Here is a 26394-nt window from a genome sequence, read left to right on the forward strand (position 1 = left end):
TACACAAATTCAAGCAAAGTACGACTTTAACCCTAAAATGTATTTTAAACATTCATGATCTTCTGGCGTTAAGATAAAATTTTGATTTTCCACATCCTTTAGGACATATAGTAGAATTTTATGACAAATAATTTTGTAGAATATTTTGACTTGCTACGACCTTAATCAAAGGAAGCCTTCAGTCTTCAACTCTACTTTCAAAACCTGCTGGATTTGCCCATAATTATTGAAAAAATTGAATTTTGTCTCAAGATGTTATTAACGAATGTCCTCGTAATGAAACAGAAATTTGTTATATTCTAATTCTAATTCATTCTAATTCTGTTCCAAAAACGATATTTAAATTATGGACCTTGACAATAAATATTTTTGTATATATTTTTGGACTATAACGATATTCTACCCCTGAAATGAATAAACAATTTTGCTAGATGTAAAACCATTGAAATGTCTTGTATTTTGTAATATTATTATATATTTTAGTTGATAATAAATTATATCCAAATGTAAAATAAATGTTAAATCTCTAAACAATCCTTAACTTGAAATATGCATCCAAAATAGAATAAACCACATAAATTGTTTCTCTTTATGAAATCACATTGCAAACACAAATGAATGGGAAAATAATCAGAAATATAAAATTTTAGTTTACAACGGAAGAAGGCTACCAAAATAACAATACCACTTAAATGACAAATAAATGATGCCAAAAAAGAAGAGAGGAGAAGGAGAATACAGTGACAAACATGAAAGACTAAAACAAACCCAATTTACACCCACTCTATCCACGCCGGAAACTTTGCAGACCAGAAACGCGGTTCCACCTAACTGGACGGTCGTGTTGTGCGCCATCATCTGAAACGAAATAGAAAGGTGGGTTGGTTGTTGGTGGTGGTTGGGGGTGGGGAAGAGAGAACAAATTGCGGTAAAAGTAAAAACGTTTCATAAATTTTAATTGCGAATTGTGCAGCAAATATCACGAACACAAAGCAAAAAAACAAAAAAATCACACAAAAACATTGGGAACGCCAAAAGAAGAAACAAAACTAAATAAATCCATGACAAAAGTTATGCAACGCTTGGCTGGCTGTGTTGGCATAACCAAGAGTTTGTTTCACAAATAAAATTTAATGAAATTTAGTTGGGAATTTCTTTTGCATATTTGATTTGGAAAATGGCCGAGCAGCAGCAAAAAATGCCGAGTATTTATTTGTATTCCAGCCATAACCCATTTAGACAATTGAAATTAATAAACTGTAAATAGAAGCATTACCATTAATTAAATTTGTTGCAATCTTAGATGGCTCAGCAATAACACGAAAATGTGTAAAGGTTTTTTTTTTCAGAATGAATAATCGAATGCGGAATTCAAATGAAACCATTTTACATTTTGGATGAGCAGCATAAGGGCGCTAATATCTAATTTATTTAAGAATAACATGTTTTTTTTCATTGGCCTCGTATAACTTTATGGTATCCAATAATTATGTTCATGTCCTCTAAATCCTTTCTCCGAAGGGTTTTCTTCGTTATAATCCCTTTCTATTATATCTGGTCAGGAAAAATATGGGATACATTCTTAATAAGAACAGATTCTAGATTAAAAATATTTTGTACAGATATTTGAAATTTTGAAAATACAATTTTCACTCACTCAAAATGACTTCTATCAAAGCATTACGTGAAAATTTCACCAAATGTGAACGTATTTGGCATATGAAATAAGTTGTGTCTATTTTTTTACAGAGCGATTTTGCAAATTATAATCCACATGAAAGTTTTATATTTTCGATGACTAGCTGTGCTGTGAAAATTTCACAGCCACAGCACAAAGTTATATTATGTAACATTGGCTGCAGGACAGCAACTGGTTAAATTTTTGGTTTTAATGGCCATGTTTGCAAACTGTACTGTGACGTTTCGTTTGTTTTTGAAGAAAAGCACAGAGACAACATGTTTTTGATGTTTTCACAACTTTGCTGGCAGTAAATTCAAACACTTCGGGCTCGAAATGCACAGGTTGTTTTTGTGGCAATGGGCTTTTTTCGAGACAACTCCAGTACTCTAAGCCATATTTATGTCGTTGTACAGTTTTAGGAAAATGGTTTGATGGCATTGAATGTTGAGGTGGTTACAAACTCTAAATCCATGGTTCACATCACAGCCGGGATCAGCTGTATTATTACATTGACTCAAAGTATTTTTTTTTTCGAATTGGAGTCGTTTTTCGAATTAAATACTGTGAAATAAAATGGGCTCGAAAAATAAATACTTCTTATCAAATTTGTGCAAATGAAATATTCCCACTGAAATCTGTATTAATTTCTTTATTTCTGTTCCTAAATATTGCGAAATGTGGATACTAAAACTAAAAAAAATTCGTTTAAATAATCTCCAGCGGCAATTCTAATCAACTACTTTACATACACAACTTATTATTCCTTTGTCAACATTCCCCTCTTTTTCTTGGCGTTTCGTACAATTTTGTGTGATTTTTTTTTATTTGCTTCCCTTTTGCATTGCACTCAATATTAACATTATATAATACTTACTTCGCTGTCTTCGAACATTGGACTGTCGCTGGAATCTAAATTGTTGCTATCGAATCTTGAATCGGGATTTATACCTCCTCGCATCCATAACTTCTTCCAATCGCTATCGGTAAGTATTGACTTTTGATCTGTAATTGAAAATAAGACAAGCAGAAAAGTGGTTCGTTATGAGAGGTTGACAGTAGCATTCGCCGTTATTATCATAACAATAAATTTGTGTTTGCCACGGATGCCAAAGGATGAAGTAAATTGTAAGTTCAGTTGAAAATCCGTCGAAGGCCATTTCTGAGGAAAATGTCTTTTTGTTTTTGTTGGAAATTTCATTTTGCATTACATCATTAGTTTCTACAATGCAAAATTATTTTCAAGGAAAAAAAAAACTAAAGCTCAGGGCAAATTTGAGATCCGAAAGGCAAACGTTAAATACGTATGCATTTATGTAAATCGTCACAAATGCCTTATAGGAAATTTAGTGGCTCTTATCATAGGTGATGATTTCACAAGAATCTGGTATAGGTGATAGAATTATTTTTTTATTATTAAATCTCTTGTAATTTTATTTATTATTTTTTATGATTTCTTAATCGGAAACTAGTTGTCATGAAAAAATATACATATATAATATATATAATATATATAATACATATATCAATTCATATTAAATGACATAATACGTTATAATAGGCAGTATGAAATTAATAAATTAATATGAAATTGGTCTTTCGGACAATTCAATTAAAATGGGCCTATTGAGAAATGATTTTGCAGAGTTCATTCGTGTGATCCTTGGAAATACCTGTTAAAATTGGAAAACATGGACCATAGATGTGACCATATATATATTCTGATTTGATTTCATAATTATTGTAAAGCCAGCATTGCTTGGCTTTTGTTTTCTTTTTAATGGTTTTATATTCATACATCCTTGTCGGAAATCTAGATTAAAAATGATTTTTATCGATATCGATATTTCCCGTTCTATTCCAAAGAAAACTAATTTCGATTGCTTTTATTCAGTTACAACTCGATGAAAACCAAAAGATATTTTAATCAAATATATTTCTTTTAAAATTGGATTTGAAATCGATGTCAAATGAAGCTTTATTTTTTTCTGTGGTAAAAAAACCGCAAAAAATGCACAAAAGGTTCAGAACAATTAACAAAATCACAGTCTGTACTGAAAGATTGGGACAACCTGCAACAACTTAGCACGGAAAGGCGCACCTCATGCAAATTATTTAAAAGCAAGTAAAAAGGCTGTAAGTTAGGAACTTTGAATACCATCAACCATTTGGAACTTATTTTCCAAAAAATAAAATCCGTTAAAAATTATTTTAAAATAATACAAATACAGAATATAGCTGTTATATTAAGGTCTATACGACGACGTGGACCTACGTAGGCAACTTTTGTCATAAGCCATTACACTATTCAAATGCGAAACTTGAAAAAAAAATCAGTGAATAATGTAGCTAAAATGGAGGCTAAAGGAAAACGTGGACCTGCACAGAAAAATTTCTGTTTTAGGTTGTAGTATCCGTTTCGAACTTCAAATACCAAATTTGAAACAATTCCGGTGAATGATGTCGCTAAAATTATAAAAAATACCGGATATCGGGAGGTACCGTTATATGGGAGCTATACCAATACGTGGACCTACATGGCCCATAATACAAAAAGCATACATACTATGCACTTGAGTACAATTTTATCAATCTACTTCATTTCGTTCATAGAATTTTATGCTGATCAAGAATATATATTTGGTAGGGTAGGATATGTATAATTCGAGGTGTTACAAACGGAATGACAGGAACGGTTGGATGGATTTTGACAATTTTCACAAATTCCGAATGACCTCTTGCCACAAAAGTATAAAATCTAAAAAATGGCGTGAAATTATGTCAATAAAGAAGTGAATATTTTTTTAATATTTAAATTTTTGTCATATTTTTTATCGCATGAGGTATTTTCATATTTAACTTACAATATTGAATTTAACGTTTGGTAATATTTTTTCATCTTACAACACTATGTTTTGGGAATATTATATTCAAGTTGCAATTATCGTCCGATTCTCAAGAAATTTTGCATGGGGATAGAGTTGGGGTCAGAACTAAAGCCTTCAATATGTATACATAGGGATACAAATACACCAACAATTAAAACTTTCCTGATCCTGCAGTGATTCTACAGGCTACAATTAAAAACCAATCGACACGAAATTTTGTATGAGGTTAGGTTTTAGGACAGCGCAGAAATGTAGCATTTTGGACGATCCTTAAATTACATTTAGCGGGTAAACTGACCACAAGTTTTGTGTGAAATTGTTTCGAATACCTATCAGCACTATATAGACAACGGACAATCAAAGGTAACATATGTGCAGGACAGTAGGTCATTATTTTGAAGTATTTACCAATACCAACCTATTCTGGTTGGTGGAATTTTATAAATTATCTACGCTGGGCTTAAAGAATCAAAGCAAAAAATATTGTACAATAGTTATGAGTACAATAGTTTAAATTAAGTTTTATGGCTTATATGAGGTAAACGAAATGACTGAAAGACCACATTAAACGAGTATGACTGAATCGTTTTATTTGAAACTACAACGAATATTTTTACATCTTAAGGAGTTTTTTTTTCTTAACAGAGGCATTCCACGATGTATTTTTCGGTTTTCAATGGCTATTTAATCGCATATCAAATGGATAAAATTTAGATTATTGAAAAACCATGTCTGTTTTTGATAAATGACAAAACAATTAGGAAGAATTATGATTGATGAGGACAATATCCAAGCTTCATTAGTCCATTTGTGAAAAAATATAAGCATCATCCATTTCTTGTCCCCTTTAACACGTCTCATGTGACAATGATGAAATTCTATTCAATTTTGTGGAAATGCTTTCCTTAAAGTAAAGCAAAAGTTACATTATCAGAAATCTCGAATGGAATATTGAATGCCACAATGGGAGAGGATATGGCCACTTTATTATTTCATTTATCATAATTCACACTTTCTTTAATAATCCTCCGCCCCCTATTTCTCCATCGCTTTATAAATAGGCCGATACATGCTGGTGGCAGTTCAAATGGTCACGACGATGCTTCTTTGTTCTGGTTGTGTTGGCAGAAAATCTAAATATTCCTTGAGGGGATGTTTGTACACCACCACAACGTCTTCTTAATTGGCCTGTACGACCAACGATACTGGTCAGAGTTGGAATTATCGGGGGCAATGTTGTTGGGATTGGCTCTTCAAAAGATGAGCGTGCGTGCGAATTTACAATGGTATTTATGACCCAACAAATTATTTTATGAGCCATTAAATTCTTAATATTAGCCAAAGCCGAAAAACAATATGGATACATTTGAATAAAATTTGACTGTATATGATACATAGATTAAGGATTATTGAAATAGAAAAGAAAACAAAAATGATTTCATTATTTTTTTAGATGAAAAGTAAATAACTGCAATCTAAGCGATACCATATCCTTTGATATTTTGTTTAAACATTATTTGTAAAAAAACTAACTATGTATGGTTGGTTTTTAAAAAATATTGTATCCATTGTTCTAAGGATGTCAATTAAAACTTCATTTCGAGAAGCAACGACTTTTTATAAATTCTTGAGATATTTAAATCAAGCTAGTAGAGTTTTTTGATATATTTCATTGATAAAAATAATATTATTATAATTAAAATGGAATTTCTATTACTTTGAAAAAAGTCAATACTAATAATGCTAGGTCTCCTTAATTGTGAACTTTAAGGTAAATACAAACTCTAGACAATTTTTAGTTTTTTGGCCCATTTAAAACCCTAAATATTTCGTGAACATCTTTAAAAACAATAGGCTTCTATTCGGATAGTAATTGCGACCTGAATATAATAATCCCTACACATAGTGTTGTAAGGTGAAATATTGTAGAAATATTACAAAATGTACAATTCAATATGTAAACAAGTAAGTAAGTAGCCTCCACCATTTGGAAAGAATTCGGCAATTTTCAAAAAAATAAAATTTGTTAAAAATTCTGTTAAAATCTCAAAAACACAGAATGTAGCAGTTATATTAGGGTCTATACAACTACGTGGACCTGCAACTTTTGACATAATTAGAAGTAGTAAACAGATTTCAACGAATGTACAATACGATAAGTGTTGCAACAAAGTGCACGACGATTCCATTTCAAATAAATGGAGACAATTCTTACTTAAATAGTATCCATTACGAACTTAAAATACCAAATTTGAAATAATTCCGGTGAATAATGTCGCTAAAATCATCAAAGTACCGAATATCGGGAGGTACCATTATATGGGAGCCATACCAAAACGTGGCCCATTTTCAATACCAAAAGTCCTGCAGACATAATATACATTTGAGTAAAATTTTATCAACCTACTTCATTTTGTTCGGAAGCTAAAGTGATTTCACAGACTGTAACGACACGTTTCCCGCCTCCTGCTGGGGTATACTCAGGGGGGCAGGGTTCGTCACAGAAATTTATATTTTGCAGTGACGGAGAGGGAAGAAAATCAAGTTTTTTTTTCTATTTACAAATTCAATGGGTTTATTTTATTATTATTTTTACTATATATACACACAATGTAGTTCGTCTAAGGACTACTGCTCGTGGTCATCGAAAGCCTCTCTGGCGACAGGTTGTTGCGTGTTGATACCTTCCCCGGATTGTATTCCTCTGTCCAGGCCCCTCGATGGCAAAAGTCGTCAGAACTGGTATGCAGGGAAACCTTTCGATCCTTTTAAAGGGGTTCGGGAGACCTTTCAGCCCTCTAGGTCAAATGTTAGAGTCGGGAGACCTTTCGGCCCTCTCGATTGCAAGACACGCTAAATTGTATAGTCGGGAGACCTTTCGGCCCTCTCGATCGGAAAACACTAGTTTTATATTCCTGAGACCTTTCGGCCCTCTCGTTTATAAAAATCTTCCAATGTTAAAGTCGGGAGACCTTTCGGTCCTCTCGATTGAAAGAAACGCTAAATTTTAGAGTCGGGAGACCTTTCGGCCCTCTCGATCGGAAAACACTAATTTTTATATTCGTGAGACCTTTCGGCCCTCTCGATCATAAAAATCTTCAATCGTTTAAGCCAGGAGACCTTTCGGCCCTCTCGATTGAAAAAAAAACACTAATTTTTATATTCGTGAGACCTTTCGGCCCTCTCGATCATAAAAATCTTCAAATGTTAAAATCGGGAGACCTTTCGGCCCTCTCGATTGAAGGAAACACTAAGTTTTATCGTCGGGAGACCTGTCGGCCCTCTCGATCGGAAAAGAACACTAATTTTTATATTCGTGAGACCTTTCGGCCCTCTCGATCATAAAAATCTTCAAATGTTAAAATCGGGAGACCTTTCGGCCCTCTCGATCGAAAGAAACACTAAATTTTATAGTCGGGAGACCTTTCGGCCCTCTCGATCGAAAAAACACTAATTTTTAGATTCGTGAGACCTTTTCGGCCCTCTCGATAGAAAAAACACTAATTTTTAGATTCGCGAGACCTTTTCGGCCCTCTCGATCAAAAAACACTAATTTTTAGATTCGTGAGACCTTTTCGGCCCTCTCGATAGAAAAAAACACTAATTTTTAGATTCGTGAGACCTTTTCGGCCCTCTCGATAGAAAAAACACTAATTTTTAGATTCGTGAGACCTTTTCGGCCCTCTCGATCACAAAACACTAATTTTTAGATTCGTGAGACCTTTTCGGCCCTCTCGATAGAAAAAACACTAATTTTTAGATTCGTGAGACCTTTCCGGCCCTCTCGATCATAAAAATCTTCATATATTAATCTTCACTTGCACTTTAGGACAGGTAGGGAATTGGATTGGGGTTATTATTTCCTTAGTAAATTAACGTACCCCAAGATTTTTTTTCCACCTGCTTCCAGCACGTTGCTTGGCTTCACCTTTTCCTTGTTTTTTTTTTTTCACCCCGAGTCTTTGGTATCGCAGTCCTGATATTCTGTCCGCGCGCGATCGACGTTCTTCACTGACTGACCCCCAATTCGCTCAGCACATCCCCTTTAAAGACTGGGTTCTGCCACGGCGAATTGGTGGCTTCGCTGCCATCTCCAATTTTCTCTGCAGTGATCGCCTGACTGCCCATTGGTTACCGTCGTCGAACAACGGTACCTTGTTTACCAACTTTTGATTCTCTCTCTCCCTTTCTCTGCCTCATTCCAAGTGACCGCTGTCCTGACTACTGCCTACCGTCGTCGGACAACGGTACCTTGTTTACACATTTTGCATTCCCCATGACTATTTTGTGCCCTACTGTACCCCAAAAATTATCACTCGAATGCAATTTATATTCTCTGTATTTTACAAGTGGGAAAAAACAAAAGATAAAAAAAAAATAGATTTAAAAGAGGGGAAAAAAAAAACAAAAATATAAAAAAAAAACAAAATACCATCCTGGCATTACACTTCTGTGTGGGGGAAAACGAGGTTTAGCGACTTTCCCCCCTCACACTGCTCTCCTCTCCCGGGGAATGACGATAGCGTCCCCCCTTCTATTGATATAAATGCGGAACGCCTGCCCGTCTGGTAAGAACACCACTCTCTTATATCGGCTATGTGGACGGTGGACGGCTAAGGCTTGTTGCACAAAAGGCTCCAATTGCGCGACTGTTCCTACCGTTCTGCATTGGAATGGTGTACCTAAAGGGACGAAAATTTCGTCCTCGTTCTGGGCTTTTCCTGGACTTGTCATCTCGCTCGGGTTCCTTGTTGATGTGCTTGAGGCAGCCCACGGTGAGGTTGTATACAGCGACATCTCCGATGTGAGGGACTGAGAGCTCGACTCGGGTAGAACTCGTCCAACTATCGACTCGGAGCTTATGGGTGAGTAGGGTGGGATGTGTGAGGGTTGGCTTGCATCCGCCACCTCTAGCGCCGAGGTGTGGAATTGCGACACGGGCTCCCCCAGCAATGAGGACGAAGTCTGCAGCACTTCAGGATAAATAGGTGGGCTTGTGGGAGCGAGAACATTTTCTTCCACTGACACAATTGGGGAAGGTGTGGTAGGATTCGAGGAACAGCGTGGCGGCGGGGCCTCACATTCCTCATCGCTCGATATCTCTATGACAGAGGAAATCGGCGATGTGATGGGGCAATAACGTTCCCTTTCGGTCTGACGCTGATGTCGGGCTATATCCTCCTCCGTCAGCCGTTCGACAATAACGAAACATGGAGGAAGAGCCTTTCCCATTGGGCAGGTCACATTGTCGGTGTTAGAGGTCACCCGTTGCAACCTGATTTTTAGGCCACTGGCCTCCAACTGGCGCCAGCGTTCTTTGTAGTACGCCTTGGTGTGTGGGGCGGCCTTCATCTTCACTTAATTTTTTTTTCGTCACCTACAAATAAACAAAAAGGTCATAACAAGTGGAAAGATCAATTGGGAAGGGTTGGTGGGGTTGGATTTCCAGAGGGGAAGTAGGGCTTGAGTTCGCTTAGGTGGACACTACGAAGTTCTCCTGTTTTCAATTCCTTAACCCTCGCGATAACTGGAGATGGAAAGCTGATCACTTCATATGGCCCTCCAAATTTGGGCGCCAATTTTGCTGCGAAACTCTCCACGGATTTGGATTGTGGATGTTGTTTAACAAGTACCAGATCCCCAATCTGCGGCTTCCACGGACGTCGTCGCAAATTATAATATCGGCGTTGGTCCTCTCCGGCTCTACCCAAATGATGTCGTACAATTTTGAATATTTCTTTCAGCTCCCTTTCCTTGGACGCCGGGTCACGGTGAGTCTCCCCCGTCCCCAATACAACTTCATCAAAAAGTGCACTTGGTAGTCGTGGTTCTCGCCCTTGAACCAGGTACGCTGGACTGTACCCAGTCGTTTCCGAAGTGCTAGTGTTCAATGCCAGTATAATTTCTGGAATACATTCATCCCATCGGTTATGGTGTTTCCCGGCCAGCTGGGCCATCATGGTTTTAATTGTCCTATTTACACGTTCTGTCGGATTTTCCTGTGGAGTGTATGGAGCAGTGAACTGGTGCCGTACGCCGATGCCCTTCAGAAACTTCCTCACTGTATTGCTGGTAAATTGACTGCCATTATCAGTTATGAAAATCTTTGGGGTTCCGAAGCGGGATAATATTCTTTCCCTGAACGATTTCACCACTCCTTCAGCTGTAGCCTTCCGCAAGGGAACCAGTTCCGTCCACTTTGAGAATCTGTCGAACAATACTAATAGCACGCTGTTCCCGTGTTTTGTTCTAGGCAACGGACCTACGAAATCTGCGCAGACCGATGCCCACGGTTCTTCTGGCACGGTAATTAACATCTGTCCAGCTGGAGCTACTTGATTCGGCTTGAATTCCTGACACAACTTGCAACTCCGGACAAAGTTTGCAACATCCCTGACCATACCGGGCCAGTAGTACCTGTTACACGCACGATTAATCGTCTTTCTGATCCCCAAGTGCCCAACTGCTGGTTGGCAATGATTTTCATTTAGTACTCGCTCTCTAAGGTAAGTTGGCACGCACAGCTTCCATGGCGTGGAGTCATCATCATTAGGGTGCCTAGCAATGTGTCGGAACAATTGATCGCCTATAATTGAATAATCCGAGAACTTTTGTGGGTTTTTCCTGACCTCCTCCATCCATTTCCGCACCCAAGGACAAACTTCCTTGGCATCGACCACCGCCCGTTGTAGCAACTGTAATGGTTGTCTAGATAGCGCGTCCGCAACGACGTTCTGCTTCCCTTTCCTGTAATGAACCGTAAATTTGTGTTGTTGTAACTCTAAGGCCCATCGCGCCAATCTTCCGGTAGGGTTATCTATAGAGTTCAGCCATTTAAGGGATAGGTGATCGGTTACCACTAAGAACTCGTACCCTTCCACGTAAGGTCTCATCTTCCGGATGCCCCACACTATGGCCAAACACTCCTTCTCGGTGGCCGAGTAGTTCCTCTCCGCACCGTTCAACGTCCTACTGGCATATGCTATTACGCGCTCCCCCTCTTCGAAATCCTGCGTTAAAACGGCACCTAGTCCATGCTCACTGGCGTCTGTTTGCAACTTAAACATCCTTGCAAAATCCGGACAAGCCAGGACCGGGGCCTGGGTGAGTCTCATCTTCAATATCTCGAAAATAGTGTGATGATCCTCCGTCCACTTCCAGTGCTTTCCCTTTTTAAGTTGCGAAGTAAGGGGATATGCCAGTGTGGCAAATTCTGGTACAAAGCGCCGATACCACGATACGACTCCTAGAAATCTTCGCAACTCTCTTAAATTAGTGGGAGCGGGAATCTCTTGAATAGCAGCCACTTTATCGGGATCGGTATGTATGCCTTCTCCACTGACGACGTGGCCTAGATACCTAGTCTCACTTTTAAAAAACTCGCATTTTTCCGGATTTATCTTTAAATTGGCAGCCCTTAATCTGCGAAACACTTCACCTACATTCTTCAGATGCTCCTCCAGTGTTTTCCCCGTCACAATAATATCGTCCAAATACGCAAAGGCGTGTGGTTCCAAATCTGGACCAATGACTCTATCGAGGGCTCTCTGAAATGTTGCCGGTGCCGAATGCAGCCCAAACGGCATAACTCTCCACTGATAAAGACCCCTCCCTGCAACTGTAAATGCCGTGTACTTTTTGCTACTCTCTTCCATCGGGATCTGCCAATACCCGTCTTTCAAGTCCAAACTACTGACGTATCGGGCTTCCCGTAGCCTATCCAGTATCGCGGAAATTCGGGGTAGTGGGTAGGCATCCGGGTCGGACTTGCTATTTAAGTGTCGGTAATCCATGCACAGACGCCACGTACCATTCTTCTTTTTCGCTAACGTTATCGGAGAGCTGTAGGCACTTGCAGATGGTTCTATGTATCCATTGGCTAGCAGTTCATTGATTTTCCCATCAATAATTGCCTGCATTGCCGGATTTCGGGAGACGTACCGCAGCTTAAAAGGCCGATCATCGTTGAGTACAATTTTATGTCTGGCCACCGTTGATAATCCATGTAAATCCCTAAACTTCTGCAACTCCTCCTCCAAAAACGTTCGTATCCTCCGTTGCTCTTCTGAATCATGGTCACACATCATAATGTTCCCACCCGAGCTGTTCCTTTCTGTCACATTCGACGTTTCACGGACCTCCGAACCTCCGCTTTGCCCAGCTGTCAACTGTCGATTGATTTCTTCCATATTATGTTGTTCCGCCTCTTTAGTTTCAAACCTGCATGTCAATCCCGCACAGGTGATTTCTGCGTCACACTTCGCAAGGCAATCCAATCCGAGGAGCACATCTTCCGTCGCATTAGGCATCACCAGCAACATTTCTCGAATATTCCTATTACCAATCCAAATCTCTGCTTCCAATGCGTGATTAATGTGTCGCTGTGATCCATCCGCCAAGGTAACTACCAATCTCTCCGGCATCCACTTGCTCCCATCCGATAACGAACGGGCAAACTCCTCACTGACAAAACATCGAGTGGCTCCCGTGTCAACTGTCGCCTCTGCCTTTCGGCCTCCGATGTTAATCGTAGCAACTAGGCGTGTGGTGTCGAGGTGGAGGGACGATTTCATTGTTGAGTCTGGCTCTCTCCGGGACTCGTAACCCCCCTTTGCATACGAGTCCGATCGCCGTTTCCCGATCGGCGGCGGCAGCATTGGTCTGACCTCAAGTCCCTCTGTCCACATACCCAGCAGAATATGACTGGTTCTCGTTGGCAGTTATATGCGAAATGACCGTCTTGCCCGCAGCGTCTACATGCAGTTCTAGGGTTAATCCGGGGTAACTGCTGTTGCTGCCTTTCTTCCGGGTGCATCCTGCGATGCTGTTCCCGGGGCTGAGTCGTCAGAGGGGGTATGCTCTCCATGTCCTCCGCCATTTCCAACAGGTCGATATTCTGCCAATGCATTTCTAAAAATTCGATCCAGTTTTTGTTCCTCACTCAGGTCGCTATGCCTCATTAGATTTTGCATGTGCAGTGTATAATTTTTAAATGTTTCGCGAGGCTTCTGTCTCCTTTTCCGTATTTCGTCGTCCAAATGTTCATAATACCTTCGAGGCAGGAAGAATTTCAACAGATCCTGCTTAAAACCCGGCCATGATTTCCAATTCCGATTGTTGTTCCGGAACCAAATGAGGGCCCTTCCCACGAGGACTTCTGGCATTACGGCAGGTAGTAAATCCTGTTCTATCTCATGCATGGTGGTGAGTTCTTCAAGCCTCTCGATAAATTCCCATGGTTCCCGTTCACCATCGTATGACACATTCCATTTACGAATTTGCTCTGCTATTCCTTTCATTACCGATCCGTGTGGCGACAGTGAGGCTCCGCTAGATGGGGCCCCCCGGCGTTGATCCGTCATCTCTTCATTGTGGCGTGGGCAACGTTCCCCTATGAATCTTGTATTCTGTTCATTCTGCAAATTCAAAGTTTCCATTTGATGCTCGACTTTTGCGGGAGATAACTCCACCCCCTCGGCCGTAGTCAGAGTGACCACGGGTAAAGTCCTAGGAGACTTAGACCTGGGAGAGGAAGTCGCTGCTTCGTGCTTTTCCTGCAGAATAAGGAGGTTCCGCAGGGTCTTCGGAGAATGTTCTTCCCCAAGAAATTGAGCGAATCTCCTCCTCAGTTCCTCCACCGTACCACTGGTGTCCCGGTCGTATTCACTCAAATAAGTAATAAGTTCTTCCTTGCGAAGGCTGTAAGCCCAGGACAATCGCAACGCACTTTCCATTTGGTAGTACCCTTTATGAATTTGTAAACACTGTTATAACAGTTTATTTCACCTCTCGTGTCCCTGCTCGGGCGCCACTGTAACGACACGTTTCCCGCCTCCTGCTGGGGTATACTCAGGGGGGCAGGGTTCGTCACAGAAATTTATATTTTGCAGTGACGGAGAGGGAAGAAAATCAAGTTTTTTTTTTCTATTTACAAATTCAATGGGTTTATTTTATTATTATTTTTACTATATATACACACAATGTAGTTCGTCTAAGGACTACTGCTCGTGGTCATCGAAAGCCTCTCTGGCGACAGGTTGTTGCGTGTTGATACCTTCCCCGGATTGTATTCCTCTGTCCAGGCCCCTCGATGGCAAAAGTCGTCAGAACTGGTATGCAGGGAAACCTTTCGATCCTTCTAAAAGGGGTTCGGGAGACCTTTCAGCCCTCTAGGTCGTAAGATTTCGAATATTGTAGTCGGGAGACTTCCCTCTCGTATATTATAGTCTCGAGACTTTCGATCCGGAAAACACTAATTTTGATATTCGGGAGACCTTTCGGCCCTCTCAATCATACAAATCTTCAAATGTTAGAGTCGGGAGACCTTTCGGTCCTCTCGATTGAAAGAAACGCTAAATTTTAGAGTCGGGAGACCTTTCGGCCCTCTCGATCGGAAAACACTAATTTTTATATTCGTGAGACCTTTCGGCCCTCTCGATCATAAAAATCTTCAATCGTTTAAGCCAGGAGACCTTTCGGCCCTCTCGATTGAAAAAAAAACACTAATTTTTATATTCGTGAGACCTTTCGGCCCTCTCGATCATAAAAATCTTCAAATGTTAAAATCGGGAGACCTTTCGGCCCTCTCGATTGAAGGAAACACTAAGTTTTATCGTCGGGAGACCTGTCGGCCCTCTCGATCGGAAAAGAACACTAATTTTTATATTCGTGAGACCTTTCGGCCCTCTCGATCATAAAAATCTTCAAATGTTAAAATCGGGAGACCTTTCGGCCCTCTCGATCGAAAGAAACACTAAATTTTATAGTCGGGAGACCTTTCGGCCCTCTCGATCAAAAAACACTAATTTTTAGATTCGTGAGACCTTTTCGGCCCTCTCGATAGAAAAAACACTAATTTTTAGATTCGTGAGACCTTTTCGGCCCTCTCGATAGACAAAACACTAATTTTTAGATTCGTGAGACCTTTTCGGCCCTCTCGATCACAAAACACTAATTTTTAGATTCGTGAGACCTTTTCGGCCCTCTCGATAGAAAAAACACTAATTTTTAGATTCGTGAGACCTTTCCGGCCCTCTCGATCATAAAAATCTTCATATATTAATCTTCACTTGCACTTTAGGACAGGTAGGGAATTGGATTGGGGTTATTATTTCCTTAGTAAATTAACTTACCCCAAGATTTTTTTTTCCACCTGCTTCCAGCACGTTGCTTGGCTTCACCTTTTCCTTGTTTTTTTTTTTCACCCCGAGTCTTTGGTATCGCAGTCCTGATATTCTGTCCGCGCGCGATCGACGTTCTTCACTGACTGACCCCCAATTCGCTCAGCACATCCCCTTTAAAGACTGGGTTCTGCCACGGCGAATTGGTGGCTTCGCTGCCATCTCCAATTTTCTCTGCAGTGATCGCCTGACTGTCCATTGGTTACCGTCGTCGAACAACGGTACCTTGTTTACCAACTTTTGATTCTCTCTCTCCCTTTCTCTGCCTCATTCCAAGTGACCGCTGTCCTGACTACTGCCTACCGTCGTCGGACAACGGTACCTTGTTTACACATTTTGCATTCCCCATGACTATTTTGTGCCCTACTGTACCCCAAAAATTATCACTCGAATGCAATTTATATTCTCTGTATTTTACAAGTGGGAAAAAACAAAAGATAAAAAAAAATAGATTTAAAAGAGCGGAAAAAAAACAAAAATATAAAAAAAAAACAAAATACCATCCTGGCATTACACTTCTGTGTGGGGGAAAACGAGGTTTAGCGACTTTCCCCCCTCACAAGACGGACGGACCTCGCTAAATCGACATAGAATTTTATGCTTATGAAGAACGTATATATGTTGTGGGGTTTAAAATGTTTATTTCGAGGTGTTTTAAATGGAATGACAAACTTTATATACCCTCCATACTATGGTGCGGGTTATAAAAAATATATCGCAATATATTACAAAAATATTCATATTTTTGTTAGCTTAGCTTTCTTGTCAAGAGGTCATTCTGAATTGGTGAGAGTTGTCAGAATTTGTGCAGCCGTTCTTGAGTTATAACCGGTCCAACTAACATCCCCTTCATTGATATATGAGATTGTATATATTGTGTAATGTAACGGTCAGAAACAACCTTTTAAACTCTAGCACCATGCATAATTCCGTCGATTGATTTATTTTATTTCAACCTCTAAATGTTTTGCGATCATATCCAAAAACAGTAGATTTCTACTCTGACCTCAACCCCACCTCTATGCAAAATTTCGTGAGCGGCCGCTGGTAGAACCCATTATGAACTACAAATACTGAAAAAAAAAAAATTCAATAGAAAATGTGGTCTAGATCATCACAATAGCGAATAACAGGAGGTAGAAAAACGTGGACATGAATTTTAAATACCAAATTTGGAACAATTCCGTGCTCTTGTCAAAGCTCGATGTCAAATAATGTGGGATGTGTGGTGATTTCAACAAACAGACAAAAGGACATCGTTAAATCAACTTATAAATGTACCCTCCCTTTCATTTTGGGTATGAAAATACTGAATATGGGGTGTACCGTTCTATGGGTCCCTGTGGACACGTGGATCTATCATAAAATGTGGTACTTATTGCGAGCTTCAATTATTAACTTTTGAGGAGTTTCACTTATTTTCATACTTTTAAGCTTTAACAAAAATATGCAATAAAGTTAACCTGTCTACTTGTATTTTTGGTAGCTATAACTTTACTTGCAATAAGTATTCTATATAGGTCCTCCATTTGGTATAGGGGTTTATGTGATTTTACCCTATCTCTAATACTTGACCAAATTTCACATGTTGAACTTTTTCTTGTTAATAACAACATCAGTTTACCTGATACGCTGTGTGGGTTGTGTTGTTGTGTGAGTCTTATTTAAATCATCCAGTGCAAATCACACTTCCATGTAATACAAATACCCCACCACATGAAGTGTTCCTCTGATCGAAATAGTTACTGTCACAGAAAAATGAATCTCAGTGAATATAATTTCTTTTCAGTTACGATACTTATGTTACTTCTTAATTAGAAGCAAATCAGATTGCAATTACTTTTCTGTAAAGTAATTTCAATGCAACTACTGACAGTTGTCAAATGTAAGAAGAGACATTCGGAGTGAACTTTCAAATCAAAGCACCGCCGAGATAGCATCCTGATCGAATTCACATAACTTTTCGTCACATATTTTACGTAAATGAGTGGTGAAGCTTAAAAGTAGTTGCATCCATCCATTCATTCAGCTGTTTTATGTGCACTAATTAGGGATTGTAATTCTAGAACTTCACATCGACCCAAATTACTGTGAGTGAATAGTCAATCATGTGTGCCCCAGTGTACGTGTGTGTATGTGTGTGTGTGGGAGGAACTAGAATCAATTTCATTGAAAACATTGTATATTCATTGTAGAGTTCAAGTGCAAAGAAGTTACAAGGCGACTAGTTTAAAATGGGGTAAATGTATGTGAACTGGAGGTTTTTAATTGTTATTAATAAATATATTTACTTCAGCTCACTCAGATATGCAACCATTTCTAATTACAGATACATAATTACGCGATGACATTTTTATTATTATTATTTTTTTGAGAATTAATATAAATAAAACATTTAATTACGCTCTAGTGATTTCAAATATCTTTGCTAAAATATTCGTAATTAAAAGTGGGTATTAATAAATGAGTAATAACAGCCGTCGCATGTTTAAAGTAAATTTAGAATCAAATCCACTCAATGATTCACATTCTGTATTAAAGTTCCATAGAGTTCATTAAAATTGTATTTGATTTTGCCCTCCTTTGCTATTGGCATTGGTGTGTGTGTGTGTTGTGTGTTTGTGTGTATGCATGTGTGCTTCGTTGTAATTCTTAGTATGTCAATATACATTTAACCATGTTTTGTCGAAGTTTGTGATTTATTTTCTCTCTTTAATGAATGAAAAAGATAATCAGACAAACGTGTATCGACTAATTCAGTCCACAACCAGCTAATGAACCCAATCAAATACTGCATTCGAATGCATCCGGTTCAAAGCAATATAAAATCCTTATTCATTAAGATGAATTATGAATGAGAATATCTGGGATATATCGAAAAACTAAAAACTAGTTATTTCATTTCCAACGAACTGTTACATTCGCAACAGAAATTATGTTTTCAAAGTTTAAATTCTAGTTTATGAATGAGAAATTGCGTGACTTATGAAAGTGAAGTGCAAGTGTTTGAAATATGTGTTTGATTTGTGGTGACATGAATAATATCTTCAAAACTTAGTGGGATTTGATAGAAGAACATACGTAGTTTTTTTCAAAGCTTCGCTTAGTGATAATTTGCTTTTACGCTAAATTTGATCATATTACACAGTTAGTAAACAATATACTGGAAATTGGACGAAGATATATGTGGGAGATATGTCCAAATCCAAATCCTGTTCCGGATGTCATGTACTGAATATCGTCGTTAACGAGTGCATATTACGACTTTTGGGGGATTAAATATCAAATGCGAAGAAACATACAGGGTGAGATAAAAAACTGCAACAAATTCTAATGTCATAATTTTAACATTTTTTTAAATTAATTTTTAATAATAGAACAGTGTGGTTTGTTTGTTCGGGATACCGTAGTATTTTGTTGTTGCCAAATGGTCAGGCTTATCCCTTTATTGTTGTTTTTATAAAAACAACGTTTGTTTATTAGTGGAGAACGATGGTAATGTTTACCAGGGGGTAAGGCAGGGAATACCTAGGTTTCGGAAAGAGCCCCCAATCCTCATCAGTTCCCTTGTTTTTTGTCTGGGATATTCTCCCCAGAAGTTATTATAAAAATAACTTCTATGACAAAAAACATTTTTTTACCCAAGTGACGAGATCGTAAGCTCAATAGAAGAGGAACCAAAGAATTAAATAAAACTAAAATTCTTTTGGAAAGTCTTCTAATAAACAAACGTTGTTTTTTATAAAAACAACAATAAGGGGATAAGCCTGACCATTTTGCAACAACAAAATACTACGGTATCCCGAACAAACAAGCCACACTGTTCTATTTATAGACAAGGCACGGTCGACGAAGGGGTTTTTGTTGGAACAGACAAAACCAACTTACATGGTTATGCTACTTCGTTCAGGTTGAACGAAAGCATAACAAGTGGAGAAAGATGAAAATGTTTATAAGTGCGGTTGTAAGATTTAGAAGACTTTCCAAAAGAATTTTAGTTTTATTTAATTCTTTGGTTCCTCTTCTATTGAGCTTACGATCTAGTCACTTGGGTAAAAAAATGTTTTTTGTCATAGAAGTTATTTTTATAATAACTTCTGGGGAGAATATCCCAGACAAAAAACAAGGGAACTGAAGAGGATTGGTGGATCTTTCCGAAACCTAGGTATTCTCTGCCTTACCCCCTGGTAAACATTACCATCGTTCTCCACTAATAAACAAACGTTGTTTTTATAAAAACAACAATAAAGGGATAAGCCTGACCATTTTGCAACAACAAAATTTTTAATAATCATTTATTGAATGAAAGCAAAAAATGTCGCAAAAAGCATCAAATTTTAGAATAAGTTTAGATTTCCGGCGAAGCACTTGCTTGAGGCGATCGACTCTTTGGTATTTTTAGTGCCATCCTTTCTATCTAAAATACTCCAGACACAACAGTCCAACGGAGTGGTATGCGGAGGTTTTGGTGGCAGTAGTGCGCTGGAAATGAAGCGAGGAACCTCATTTTTATAACCATTCTTGGGTGGCTCGTGCTGAGTGCGATGGTGCTGAGTCCTGTTGGAATATCCAAATGTCAAATGTCTGCGGCCAAAATGCTTGCGTGGCCAAGTGTTTAATACACCATTCAGAATATTTTTGCGATAACATTTGGCATTTATTCTAATGCCACGTTCGATTAATACGAGCAGAGAGCGACCATCGGCTGTTATGGCGGCCCACACTATCACCATGGCCGGCGCTTGAGTTCTGGTGGTCAACCGATGATGCACATTTTCAGCTGACTTCTTTAGCAAGTAAACATGATCATTTTCTTTGTTTACAGATTGCTGGAAAACAAATGTTTTCTCATCGGAGAAAACCAAATTCGGCAGTTCACAACTATCGGCCAAGCGAAGCAACTCTTTAGCTCTTTTGAGTCTTTTTTCTTTCCGTTGCGAAGTAAGTTCTTGCATTTTTGGAATTTCAATGGCTTAACCCCGAGCTCATATTTCAATATTTGCTGCCACTTTTTTCGGCCACTGCGACGCGGGTTTCTATCAAGTCGCTTCTTACTTTTCGAACCATTTCTGCTGATGTTGCTGTTTTCTTCCGTCCACTTTCTTGACGTCGGGCTACGTTACCAGTATCACGGTAACGAGCGATGATACGAGACACAAAAGATTTATTCACATTTAAATGCTGAAGTACTCTAACGATAGCCACTTGTAGTTTTCCAGCCAAATATAAAGAAATCACATTATCGCGCTTGAATTCTATCACGATTTACTCTTTTTCTGGAAAATTCTCACCAAAATGCTTTTGTACGCTTGTAAACAATATAATGTGCTGTCACTGGAATAATTTTTACAGCTGTCGGACGAGTGGCTTAGAAATGACAGCAGTCTGAAGTTGGTTGTAGTTTTTTCATCTCACCCTGTATACATGGGAGCTATACCAAAGACATTGTAATGTACACCATCATTATAATTGTGGTAGATGCTATTTCGAAATATGATACTTAGGCATCGTTGAACTGGTGTAGAGTTAGGACTTCGGGAGCCATTAAAGCCTAGCTTCAGTCGGTTGCGGGGTTCGTGTCCTGCTCTTCACAAGCCATGTTTATCATTACAAAAATATTGTAGACTCCCTTTTTATTTACTTTACAAAATAATGGATCAAAAAAAATTACAATTTACCCCTTAAATATTAAGTTTGAAATTTATGGTTGTTATTTGAAAAAAAAATAATACAAACAAATCACCGGACATATAGAATGCTTTTCATCTGGTAAAAAAAATGAGGACTCTTGATGTTAGCAGAGTCGTGCCTCTAAACCCACACCATCCTATGTCCTAACGGCATATATTTTTAGGACCCCTAAAAAATGAGTCAATCCAAAATTAAGACCCTATACCATATTGTAAGAAACGTCTGTTGATTATATTTAAGGATTCATTTCAAAATTTATCTAGATTTATTCATGATAATATATAAACATATATATAGAATTCAATTTCTACGTTTAAAATATGTAGAGTTCAATCCATTTTCAAATACAAAGTAATTAAGGTACAAAATTATTTTTTATCTTCAAAGGGTTAATATCTTACTATCGCATTCATAGAGAGATTATATGCTTATAGAAAAGAGGGGGGGATACACAATTGAGGGGTAATAGGTCAATGATGGGAATACAGAACATATTATCTCTCTTACAGAAAGCTGATCGACATAAGAAATACAATAAAAACAAATTATTAAAAACTTACCAACATACTCTGCTTGTCATGAAGGCCTCCAATCCATGCGTATGTTGTTGTTGCATTCATGTAAACCTGTTTTAATAAGATTCTTTTTGCTTCTCAATATGAACTATTTCTAATATCGATCATACAGTAAGAGGCAAAAATGGGTATGGATTATTATAAGAATTATTTTGCAATATTATCTAAACATTTTTTTACATTAGGTCGTATAGGCGTCAATACAAACATCCATTCAAGAAAATATTTACTCAACGAAGGTATATATCATTGAATATGTTTAGATAATAAAGCAAAATAATTTGTTATATAAAGTTGTGTACTTAAATATAATTTTACTATCTTAGGTGATGGATTCCTGATGTCAAGGCTGGATTATAGATCGGGGTTTTGTTTGAAATGGACTCGTGTTGGGATCCTGATGTATATTTAGAATGAGTTGCTAGTTTCCCATGTTGATATCCTATTTTCCATGCTGGGATACTATTTTTACAGGCTATGGAGGCTGTACTGGGTTTATGATTAAATATACATGGAATGCCAGTAATCGCCAGGTAATTGTGCAACATTAGCAATCGATTTGTATTGGTTTTGGGTGGTATTTAAGCCCGCATTTCCAAATAGTATCACAGCCAATATGCGAAGTTTGTACTTGAAATTGTGAATTTTTGAGGTATGGCAAAACTAGGATCCGAAGATTTCACGTGGCTTCGATTCTCCTATTGAAGGTTTAATGTTGTAGGTTATGTTGTGAAGTTAGTGATCAAACCGGTGAACTTATGGCAAAATCTGGAGTTCCTTGTCTACCCGGTGGGTAGACTACGATCTAAGCGTGTTTTAGTACCTATGCAGATTTTATGTAGGGTGAATTTCAGGTTCTTCCGGAATGGTGTTTGTTTCCTTTGGGCTACAACAAATGCTAGTATTTGCAAGCCTTTGGAAATTGCCTTTAGTTTTTTAAGCCAAATAAGGGTTCGGTATCACTTTTTCCGGATTAATGACGTAGGACTGGGTGTACCGAAGTCTCTAAAAAAATGTCTGTAAATATTTGCACTTTTCTCATTTGATTAACCTTACCCTTCTGAAATATGATAACTTTTATGTGATGCAAGATGGTAGAAATTGGATTGGATGTAAAATTAAATTTTAATCACTTGGATGGTTTCAAATTTATTTGGATATCGGGAACTGTTTTCTGATCTTTACTTCTTGAAGTTTCAGTAAAAAAGAAAGCTTATTAATTTGGCTGCGGAAGATTAGACCTTTGTTTGCCATTGTGAAGAAGGAAAAAAAGGGAATGTAAAAATTAAGCGAGTTGCCAACATATAGGTGCCACAAGAAAAATGATCGAAAAATCTTCCGAATGGATTTTGGGTTTTCACGAAACAAATTAAAAAATTCCATTATATTATTTTAGAAATATTTACAAAGGAAAGTATTTTTTTCATAAAATATATTGTATTCTTTGGTCGAAGGGTACTTGTTATATTCTGATAGTGTCATTATGTTTGTACAGTACAAACCCTGGCCCATACGATATTTATAAAACAACTCTGTTGGAACTTAATGAGAGCAGTATGTGATGTGGCCTATCAATCAAAACAAAACAAATAAAAAGTTCCACAATTCACAGTTTTTTTATAGCCTAAAGAGAAAAAGTGTAAAATATGCATAACATAAGAAACGAAAAAAGTCGGATTTTTTAGAATATTATGTGAAAGAGTTTAATATTTTCCTGAAGATGGTCTGCGGCATTAGTTGATACAGTGTTCTAATTATCGGTGGAATTTGCCCTATGGAGGATTTTGCAAAGATTCCGAAAAAATATCAAAACCGACATACATAGAAATAAAATGTGCCGTTGTAAAACCAAAAGGAACTAAGTCATAAGTTTCAATGACAAAATTATTTTGCTTTGTACACAAATTATGGTTAATGTTAAGTGTTATGAATGAATAAGGAATGATCTATGTGGAAGTGTCCACCACAAACCTGATAATTCTACGAGTTATACGAAGTCGAATTAGCCGGAAATAGGACGCTACATGCGAATATCCTTTCCGTGGTAAGTACCAATGGTTTTTCCTTCTACGTCTTCTAATAAGTAGTAGTGGTTGCCCAGTTTTTCTTTAATTCGTGATTTTACAAAAACCGGTGATAGCTTGGAGTTGAAACGATTTTTCAGCAGAGCTTTGTGCGAAATTCCTACGGTAGACTACTTGTCCCACTGCAAAGTTTTGGATTCTTGTTCTGAGGTTATAATTGTGTTGGTTCTTCTCATAAGCGTCTTTGATGTGTTGGCGTAAGTCTTTCCTAATAAGCTGAAGGCTATCATCTTTATTTATTTTCACTGAGGGTTCCTCTAAAAGCTGTAGTTTTCTCAGCAATTCATATGAGCTGCCGTGGGTTATCATGTCGAAACCATAAAGGGCATGGTAGGGTGAACAATTAATAGTCTGATGGTAAGCATTTCGAAGGGCACAGCTAATGGATGATAAGTTTTGGTCCCACTGTTTGTGGTCATTTTTCAAATAAGCCCTAATGCCGGCAATCAAGGAGCGGTTAACCCGTTCAGACGCATTCGACTGTGGGCTGTACAAAGCTGTGTATATATGATTTATTCCCAGTTCCGTAAGAAATGCATTCAATTCGTTCGACCTGAATTGGCTGCCGTTGTCGCTGACAATGCACTCGGGGACCCCATAAACGTGAAATATGTGTTGCAATAGAAAATCTTTTATTGGAGTGGCAGTGAATTTCCTCAAAGGGCAAAGCCAATGGAATTTTGAGAGGTGGTCAAGAACTATAAGGAGACCAATATGACCACTTTTACTCCGCGGATACGGACCGAGAAGATCAACGTATAGTCGCTGAAAAGGACGTACAGATTCCATTAGCTGTCCCATAGGAGGTTTTAAAATAATATTGGAAGCTTTTGTCATCTTGCAGACTTCGCAATTTCGGATATATTCGCGCACATCCCGGACCATTCCTGGCCAGAAAAATGTACGTCGTAAAAGCTCTTATGTCTTAGCCATTCCACCATGCGCCGCAACAGGCACATCGTGAGCGTTTGAAATGATATATTTACGAAGCTTACTAGGAATCCAAAGTTTCCAACTATTTTGCTCCTGAATTTCATCGCCTGAATAATTTTCAGTGCGATAATATATAAATCTATCAATGATTTTGATATCAGGGTATTTATTTTGGTCGGCTCTGATTTGTGTCTTTAGACGGCAATAATCTTCGTCGTCAAAATATGGTGAATCTAAATTTACTCCTGGCTCACATATTTCCAATGCTGAAATTTCGTCGTTTGGTATTCTGGAGAGCGCATCAGGAACGATGTGGTCTTTCCCTTTTCTATGGCTGATACTAAAGCGGTAGGGCTGTAATTTAAAAACCCACCTCGCAAGTCTCCCGCTTAAGTCGGGCTACCGCATAAGCCACATTACACTTGAGTGGTCTGTTACCACCTCGAATTCCTGAAGCTCCAAGTAACAACGAAATTTCTTTATAGCTTCCAAAGCAGCTAAACATTCACGCTCAGTCACACTGTAATTTCTTTGCGAGGTGTTTAGCTTTTTACTCATGAAAGCTATTGGTTTTTCATTCCCCTCACCATCGAGCTGCACGAGCACTAAATCTGGGTTATTTAGCACAGGTGCTGATGTTAGAAGAGACTTTATTCGTTCAAACGCTTGTTGAGCTTCGGGTGTCCATTTGAATTTTCGCTTTGTCGATACAACTTCGGTGATGGGGAAAGTTTCGGTTGAAAAGTTTTTTATAAATCGACGATACCAACCACAGATTCCAAGAAAGCCACGCACTTGTTTTATATTTTTGGGCTCTGGCCAGTTGATAATGGCCGATATTTTATCTGGGTCCGTCGTAATACCGCCGTTGCCTATAACGTATCCAAGGTAGTTGGTTTTAGATACAAAAAATTTACTTTTGGCAACATTAAGCGTAAGATTGGCTTTTCGAAACTGTGTTGCAATCCTCATAAGAATTTGGATGTGGTTGTCAAAATCTTCCGACACAATTACCATATCATCGAGGTAGCCAAACACAGTATGTCTCAAATCTGGGGGGATGAGCTCATCCATTAGCCGACACATGGTTTGTGGCGCATTGCACAGCCCGAATGGCATAACCACAAATTGGTAGAGTGGCCTACCCGGGACTGTGAATGCAGTCAGCTGTTTAGATGGCTCATCAAGACCGATTTGCCAAAAGGCATCTTTAAGGTCTAATTTTGATATAAAGTTGGCCTTTGGGAGTCTCGAGAATATACCTTCAATGTTTGGGAGCGGGTAAGCATCCTTCTTAGTCACAGAATTCAGCTTCCGCGCATCCAAACACAATCTAACCTTATTCGGCTTTACCACGAGCCTCAT

General features: G+C 38.4%; 1 protein-coding gene across 2 annotated transcripts in view; it reads right to left on the reverse strand.

Moving 5' to 3' along the window:
• The window catches only part of LOC131801555 (zwei Ig domain protein zig-8-like), a 356956-nt gene that overhangs the window by 26270 nt on the left and 304292 nt on the right, over positions 1–26394 (reverse strand). Inside the window, exons 6-7 of one of the 2 annotated variants that reach the window (XM_059120326.1) lie at positions 2556–2683; positions 784–858 (exon numbers count right to left, since the gene is read on the reverse strand). In XM_059120326.1, the coding sequence (XP_058976309.1) occupies positions 784–858; positions 2556–2683 (203 nt within the window). Of the gene's footprint in view, positions 1–768; positions 859–2555; positions 2684–26394 lie in introns of both variants that reach the window. The other variant, XM_059120325.1, reaches the window with a different exon arrangement.

Source organism: Musca domestica, unplaced genomic scaffold (genome assembly GCF_030504385.1).
Source record: "Musca domestica strain aabys unplaced genomic scaffold, Musca_domestica.polishedcontigs.V.1.1 17, whole genome shotgun sequence".
Classification (NCBI taxonomy): Eukaryota; Metazoa; Arthropoda; class Insecta; order Diptera; family Muscidae; genus Musca; species Musca domestica.